At 38.3% G+C, this 8,850-nt stretch overlaps 1 protein-coding gene across 1 annotated transcript; it reads right to left on the bottom strand.

Moving 5' to 3' along the window:
- Window positions 1–5,037: 5,037 nt before the first annotated feature.
- Window positions 5,038–6,506, bottom strand: LOC132273172 (ankyrin repeat-containing protein At5g02620-like). The gene is made up of 2 exons (XM_059774194.1): window positions 5,949–6,506; window positions 5,038–5,322 (listed from the first exon to the last, which is right to left on the bottom strand). Exons 1-2 carry the CDS (start codon window positions 6,504–6,506, stop codon window positions 5,038–5,040), a joined length of 843 nt encoding a protein of 280 aa, XP_059630177.1.
- Window positions 6,507–8,850: the final 2,344 nt, after the last annotated feature.

The raw sequence follows: 8,850 nt of genomic DNA, 5'->3' as shown, positions 1-8,850 counted from the left end.
TTCTTCTTCTTCCTTCAACTGTAGACAAAGCCTCTGTAAAAAATATTCTTGAAACCCTCGCTTTTTTTCTTCCTTTCGTTTTCTTCCAGAGAGAACGATATCACGATACAGATTAAAAAATAATAATCAAAACTTAATTCTCCAAATAATAAATCACTAAACTAATAAATACTAACCCTAAAAACAATGGGCCTCACTGGGCTTAAGTAATAAACCTATTAAAGCCCACTAGGTTACAAAATAAGCTCAAACATTAAAATAAAAATATGCAATGTTGCCAAGTCCTGGGGGATTGATCCCCCACCCTGGGGGATCGATCCCCCAGAGTTGGAAAATTCCTTTAAGCCTTATTCAGCTCCATTTTTGTCCCGGGCTATTTGGTTTGCTTCTCTATCTTTGGGAACATCATCAAAGGCCCGAGATTGACCGCTTTGTGCCATTTTCTGAAAATCTTTGCTTAACTCCAAAAAGGCTTAATTGGACCGTTCTTAGCTCATTTTAACTTTATTACCCTGAAATACACATAAACATAAATTAGGACTAAAACATAAACTTAAGATAGATGGAAAGACTGAAATACCCTAACTTAGGTGCTGAAATGTGCAACATTTAAGCACTTATCATGCATTGATTACCGGAAGTTGAATCATGCCACCATCAAGAATAAGTATCCTTTGCCAAGGATAGATGATTTATTTGATCAGTTGAGGGGAGCCAGTTGTTTCTCGAAGATTGACTTGAGGTTTGGCTATTATCAGTTGCGGGTTAGGGATGAGGATATCCCGAAGACAGCATTCCGTACACGGTATGGACACTATGAGTTCCTTGTTATGCCTTTTGGCTTGACTAATGCGCCAGCGGCATTCATGGACTTGATGAACCGCGTCTTTCACGATTACTTGGACCAGTTTGTGGTAGTTTTCGTGGATGACATTCTTGTGTACTCACGGACTCGGGAAGATCACGAGGTCCATTTGAGTATTGTTTTACAGATTTTGCGGGAGCACCGATTGTATGCCAAATACGAGAAATGTGAGTTTTGGCTACAGGAAGTGAAGTTTTTGGGGCATGTTGTTTCAGAAGGTGGAGTATCAGTTGATCCATCAAAGGTTGAAGCAGTTTTGACTTGGGAGCGACCCAAGAATGTGTTTGAGATCCGCAGTTTTCTTGGTTTAGCGGGTTACTATTGGAGATTTGTGAAGGATTTCTCCCGTTTGGCAGCTCCTATGACCCGTTTGACCCGGAAAGGGGTCAAGTTTGTCTGGAATGAGGCCTGTGATTCATCTTTTCAGGAGTTGAAGACGAGATTGACTACAGCGCCAGTGTTGGTGATACCTGAGCGTGGCTTGGGTTATGTGATCTATTGTGATGCTTCACGTGACGGGTTGGGATGTGTGTTGATGCAGGATGGTAGAGTAGTGGCTTATGGGTCTCGACAGTTGAAGACTCATGAGTACAACTACCCTACTCATGACCTGGAGTTAGCGGCAGTTGTATTTGCCTTGAAGTGTTGGAGACATTACTTGTATGGTGAGAGATTCGAGGTATTTTCAGATCACAAAAGTCTCAAGTACCTTTTTTCCCAAAAGGACTTGAACAACAGACAGGGACGATGGGTTGAGTACTTGGAAGATTACAACTTTGATTTGCAGTATCATCCGGGCAAGGCAAATGTTGTAGCTGATGCCTTAAGCCGAAAATCTCATGGAACTTTGGCCAGTTTAGCTATTCGGAAGTGGAAGATGCTTGAAGATCTGGCAGAGATGGGATTACAGTGTTTTGATGATGATGGTTACAGTGAGTCGGCATTCTTATTTAGTCTTGTGGCTCAGCCTACTCTTGTTGTACGAGTGATTGAGTCACAGAGACAGGACCCGGACTTAGATGCCATCCACGCTTTGATCTCTAGTGGTGAGACAGTGAAAGATTGGGCCTTGCATGCAGATGGGGGTCTACGGTTCAGGGGTTTGTTGGTGGTTCCCATAGTATGTCGTGAGGATGTCCTACGGGACTTTCACACTTCCCGTTTTGTAGTTCATCTAGGTGGTACTAAAATGTATCACAATTTGAGACGTCAGTATTGGTGGAGCGGGATGAAGAATGATGTTGCACAGTTTGTGGTTAGATGCCTTACCTGTCAGCAGGTGAAGGCCGAGCGTCAGAGGCCAGCAGGTTTATTGCAACCATTACCTGTAGCGCAATGGAAATGGGAGCATATCGCTATGGATTTTGTGACAGGTTTTCCAAGGTCACGAAGGGGCAATGAGTCCGTATGGGTCATCATTGACAGATTGACTAAGACAGCTCACTTTTTGCCTATTAAGGCAACAGACGATGCAGATAAGCTTGGTGTATTTTATGTGAAAGAGATTGTAAGGTTACATGGAGTCCCTGTAACCATTGTGTTAGATAGGGATGCTAAGTTCACTTCGAAGTTCTGGGAAGGACTTCAAGTAGCGTTTGGTTCAGCGTTACATCTTAGTACGGCATTCCATCCACAGACAGACGGTTAGTCAGAGCGTGCTATCCAGATTTTGGAGGAAATGCTTCGGGCATGTGTACTTGATTTGGGAGGTAGTTGGGAGGATCACCTTCCACTTATTGAGTTTGCCTACAACAACAGTTATCAGGCGAGCATCCAGATGGCTCCATTTAAGGCGTTGTATGGTAGACTTTGTAGGTCTCCTGTTTGTTGGACTGAGGTAGGCGAGACAGCCGCCTTAGGACCCGACATTGTACTCGAGACTACTGAGAAGATTAAGTTGATAAGACAGAGGTTACTTACAGCTCAGAGCCAACAGAAGAGCCATGCGGATAAGCGGATATGACCGTTATCCTTTGAGGTGGGAGACCACGTTTTTCTACGGGTTTCTCCACGGAAGGGGTTGATGAGATTTGGGAAGAGTGGCAAGTTATCGCCACGATTTATTGGACCATTCGAGATTTTGGATCGGGTAGGAGAGGTTGCCTACAGACTTGCTTTACCACCACAGATGGACAGAGTTCACAATGTCTTTCATGTATCGATGTTACGAAAGTACGAGCCGGACCCATCTCACATTTTGAGTTGGGTTGATGTGGATATTGATGAGGATGTTTCCTACGAGGAAGGACTAGTTCAGATCCTTGACACTCAGCAGAAGGTGTTGAGGAACAAGACGATACCAATGGTGAAAGTCCTTTGGAGACACCACGGTGTCGAGGAGGCTACTTGGGAGCTCGAACAGGAGGTTCGGTCCAAGTACCCAGCGCTGTTTTCTTCTTCAGGTATGTCTTGATTTCGTCCTTATAAGTTGGGGAGATTGTGATAATTCTAATTTTCAGCATTTTAGAATTTTCTGAAAATTCGTTAATGCAAGGGCATTTTCGTCTTTTCACTTTACCATCCGGGTTTGTGGTTGGGTCCAGTTACATTTCCTACATTTTAATTTATGTGGTGATATAGCATTTGTATGGTGCAATTGTGTATTTGTGGTGCAATTAGAGACAAAAAAATAAAGAGAAAAGGAAAATAATTTCAAGTGGGGCCCACCACTAACTTATTTGGCCAAGAAATCTTCTTTTCTTTCTCTTTCCCGTATGCTCTCTCTCCTTCTCGGTTCCTTCTCTTTTTCTTTCGTTTTGGAGACAAAAACTTTGAGGTTTGATTACTCAATCATCTTTCATCGGATTTAGGAACCGTTTGAGGCTAAACGAATCTTGTAGCGAGCTCTACGCATCCACACTATCAATTTCCAGATTTGAGTCTTCCTTTGAGCTCGAATTTGGAGGACCTATTCTGGGGATTTCGGCTTGGATTGTGGGTAGGGACATCTTAAGCCATGGAATCTTGCTCTATAATGAATCATGCTCCTCTATGTGTGTTATAGCATGTTTAATTGTTGTTGATTTTGATTAAAATGATTTAATTGACAACATGCTAGTTATGTAAATGTGTATAACATGGTTGAATGAAAAGTATGTCAATGTAATGGTTGTTTACATTTTTTTTTTTGAGGTTACTAACATGCTATAATGATGCCATGAGAACATGCTTATTTATTATTGTGCTAAGTTCCCATTTGTCATTATATTGAGAGCATGACATGAGCCTACATCTCATTGGGTTGCATGAAAAAGGGAAGTGGTTGTCTTGAAATGAAAATGGGGATTTGGGAATGAATATTTTGGAAAAAAAAAAAATTGGTTTTGACAAACCCGGTCGCTGCGGGGTTACCAACGGGCCGGAGGTTAATGTAGCCTAGGGAGGACTAGGGAGAGTACCCTAGCGTGGTTGAGCTATTCGGGCCCCTCGACGGCGCCATGGGGTCACCAAGGGCCTAGGGACGGTAGCCAATCCTCTTCTCGTCGCGGCAGGGTTACCAAAGGGGGTTACATTAACTTTGAACGTGATGGTTTTGAGAATGAAAACGGGGAGTGACTTTAGCATGCATTGCATCTCACTCCATTTGCATTTGTGTGTGATTGAATTTGACTTGTACTTGTAATTATTTTTCTCCTTCAATGCATGTCCCCAATCTCCCATTGGCCTATGTTTTATTTGGATTCACTAGGACACAAGAATTGTGTCTTAAGTGTCACCTGCTGAGCTATATGCTCACCCCTATATCTATATATATTTTTTTCAAGTCTTGGAAAGGAACTGGTGAATGACAACCCACCTCAAGCTTGAACGGCGTTAGAAGTCCACTTTTGTATCTTTGTATATTCCCCATTATTTTGTAAAACACTAGAAGTGCAAAGATATATAATTATTTTGTGGAACTTTGTCATGTAATATAACTAAAGTATTGATGATGTTTTGGATGGGGATTTGATAGTATGCAACTTGTTGATGAATGGATGGATAATCCTAGTTTGAAGCATTGTCTAGATTAGTTGGTTGTATCATTATCTTTTGTTGCCGTGAATTCGGAATTTAAGCCATGACAGGTTAAAAATGCAATTAAACAGGTTGTGATAGGCCTATTTTTAGGGGAGGTCATGCCGAATTTTTTTTTGTTTAAAAAGTATTAGTTTTGAGTCGTTACAGGAGACTTAGCCATATCTTTGGCTCTTAATGCTCCAGCTTGTTGAACTGAGTCCCCAATGTCCAAATCCTTCACATCTCTCCGACTCTGCTAAAATGTCCAATGCTGTCAATTCATTGACATTTACCTCATTTATCTTTATTCCGGAGCTCGATAGCAAATACTTTTTGATCTGCACAAATCCGTTGCCAAGTTTGTGAATGAAATTGGAATCAATTTGACTAGCAGCAAAACGTTTTGGTTCAACGAGGAGGAGTAAAAATAGCCCATCTCTATTGTTCCCAAAGAACCCCTGAATTATAAACTAATTACATTTGTACTACAAAAGTACTTCTCTCCCCAAATTTAAGCAATACAAAAACAACACATAAGATACAAAACCCTAACCCTAATTTGACTTCAACAAATTTCCACATAGCACTTCTGAATTAAGTACACACAACCATAAAAAGATTAAGTCATGGATGCAACTTAATTTGAGACATTAACAAATTCAAGTTCAGCTAAACACAGAGAGAAAGATATAGAGAAAGTGGTAGAACTTTGTAAATGTGAATAATAATTTATGTTTTTGGCTAAGAGGCGGACCTAATCCGGCATCTCGCTAAGTGCTAGACTCGAGGTATCCCGGTTGCCAACCTAGGTAGGCAGGGTGCGTGGTCAAAAAGATTTAGCGATCCAGAACTCAGATTGTCCAAGAGAGAGAAATGAAGAAAAGCCCTAGGAGATTTTCGTGACAAAACGGACAACACAGATAAGCAGGTGGCCTGACCACGCATCGAGGTCGTTGCGACACCTATAAGCAATATGGTTTCTATTACATATATGTAATAAAAACCCAAATTTTAATTCTCACATAATTTTGGTATAAGAAAGCCTTAGGAAACAGCTACCCCTGTAATAAGATGTAGTTAATACCTCAATCTGTTTATCCGCTACTGCTACCTGTAATATTGTCGCCTCATGCTCATCCTTAGAATTAACAAACTCTTCATCATTCATCTCCTCCACCAATAGCTTCAGCGCCTCTAATTGATTGTGCTGCACACAAAGATGCATTATATTGGTCTGACCATGGTCCAATGGTGCTCGAGCTGCACTGGGACTTGCTTGAATCAGCTTGTCTAGGACATCAACTCGGCCATTAATGGCAGCAAGATGAAGAGGGTTTCTGCCATCTCCATCAAGGACACCACACATATCGGGCTTCACCAACAATAATAATTCCACTATCTCCACGTTCCCATTAGCCGATGCCAAGTGAAGAGGAGATGATTGTTGTGAATCTAACTCCCCAGCAAGCTCAGGTTTTCGTTGTAGAATTTCTTTAACAAAATTTTCATGCCCTTGCAGTACTGCCACATGCAAGACAGTTTCATTGAAACAATTCTTGATAACTTTATATATCAAGAACTCCTGGATCTTCTCCAAGTAACTCACGCAATGATGGTATACTCCCTTCCACTGCTGCTCCATAAAGTCTGTGCTCCATTTCTCTCTCACACAAACACACACTGCTATATATAGTTCACATTTCACAACAAGCTTGAGTTTGGCTCAGAGATCATTTTCATAAATAAATACAAAATCATATATGTATCTATTTATATTACAAAGATCTGTAAAGAAATTCATATGCATAAACTTACCGATCTTAGCCTGGCAAAGACAAACACAACACAAGAAAACAAAGCACACCAAAACAGCTAAGAGCCAACAAATATATATTGAGAGGATCTAATTGCTGGTGATTGTTGTTGAATTTTGATGACACTATGGACTTTGGATCTTCATCTGCTGGTCTCTTCTTATTGCGTTCAAAAGAGAAAGAGGCATTGACTTTGAAAATTTACACGTTAAGAATTTTTGACTTTGTAACATATTAAGAAAGACTGTGCATGTTTTTTCCGATTAAAAAAAGACCACCGGGAATGAGCCCCACCACGTTCACCGGATTGAAAGGATTACTATAACGGTCATATATTGAGCATTTGAATGCTGTATTTGGCCTAGGTGTACTTGGATTATTGTCATATATTGAGCATTTGAATGCTGTATTCGGCCTAGGTGTACTTGGATTATTGGGCTTAGTGTACACTTAGGCTTCTTGTGGTTGTTGTTAGTTTGGCCTATGTTGTCGTTGTTGTTGGGCTTGTAAAACTGTTGATATATATTTATAAATTGAAAATTCTAACTTTCAGAAAAAAAGAAGAAGAAGAAGAAGAAGAAGAAGACACTGTAGACACACGTTTGATAACCAACTCCAAGTGTGAGGATCCACCGACTACGTACATTAAGAAAGACTTTCCGCATGTGAGTGACTGCTGCATGCTCAAATAAATTAACCGATTTTCTCGGAACAAACTAAAAATAATTACAAGTTGTTTACTCCATTATTTTTGGCCCAATAGAAAGGCGACATGTGGCAAGTTCTAATGGAACTTCCCATGCTGGATCACAACTCTTATGAATTATTATTAGAAGTTATGTAATAGTACATAGTAATTAGACAAGTGGGTTAATATAATCCTACTATGTGGGGTTTTCTATTTTAAAAGGAAAGAGGTGAGTCCTATTCTTATTTGGAAAAAAGGGATTATTTCATGGAAAAACTACCATACATGCAACCTTATGCAATTATTCAAGACAAATTCAACCAATTAGCTCTCAACACATGGCGAGTTCTGTGGAACTTACCATAGTATATCAATTCTTTTAAAGAATTGTTGTTGTGGAAGGTTTATGGGTAAAAATTGTGTATCCCTAAGTAATTGGAGGTTTTCCATTATGATAAGACCAAAATTGACTAGGCAAGGAAGAGGAGAACGTGTTGCCAAAAATCTCTCCTACTTTGTAGGGATTTTTTGTAATACCCCTAATTTTAAAAGGATAGTCTCAGTATTTATTTATTTATTTTTATTGTATTTTTTTTAATTGTTTAATTGATTATTTGACTAATTGTTTATGTGTTTAATTGAATTAAGTGTTATTTGATTAATTGGCTACTTATTTATGTGTTATTTGTATTTTGTCTAGGTGTTATTTGTATTATTTGTTTAATTAGATTGTATGCTTAAATGATATATTTGATTAATTGTAATTAATTGTAAATTAAATGATTAAATGTTTTATTTTATTTTATTTTATGGTTATGGTTAGTGGTAATGGGCTAACTAATTGGGTCCCATGGACTACTTGGATATGAGGTTGGATGGGTATGGATAATTACCCAAGGATAGTTTTATATGTATATATATAGATATATATGTATATACATATATATAAAAAGGAAAGTAATTTATTATATTATAGTAACTTTAGTATTAATAAATAATCTAATATATATATTTTATATATTTATATAATAAGGATACGTAAGATGTTTTAAGTTACCTTTTTAATATTATGGTAATTTTAGTATAAATAAATAATCTGATGTATATATTTTATTTATTTAATGAGGATATAGATAGATTATATACATAACATGTTTTAAGTTACCTTTTAATATTATGGTAACTTTAGTATTAATAAATAATTTAATGTATATATTTTATTTAATTAATAAGGATATACTACGTAACATATTTTAAGTTACCTTTTTAATATTTTCATTTTTATTTTTCTTTATTAAGTTGACTTGGATTGGGAAAAGGAATAGGGTTATTATTTAGCCTATAAATACATAACTATAGGTTGAAAAAGGAGTGAAAATATATCACGTAATATATTCTAGAGAGAGAGAGTTAGAGAGAGAAGGAGAAAGAGGAAAGAAGGAGGAGAAAACCCTTTAGAGAGAAGATTAAGGAAGAAGAAGTTT

The sequence above is a fragment of the Cornus florida genome, unplaced genomic scaffold (genome assembly GCF_030987335.1).
Source record: "Cornus florida cultivar Cherokee Brave unplaced genomic scaffold, ASM3098733v1 CherokeeBrave_3.0.0_Hap2_Chr01, whole genome shotgun sequence".
Classification (NCBI taxonomy): Eukaryota; Viridiplantae; Streptophyta; class Magnoliopsida; order Cornales; family Cornaceae; genus Cornus; species Cornus florida.
This window is presented reverse-complemented; position numbering and strand designations above follow the sequence as displayed.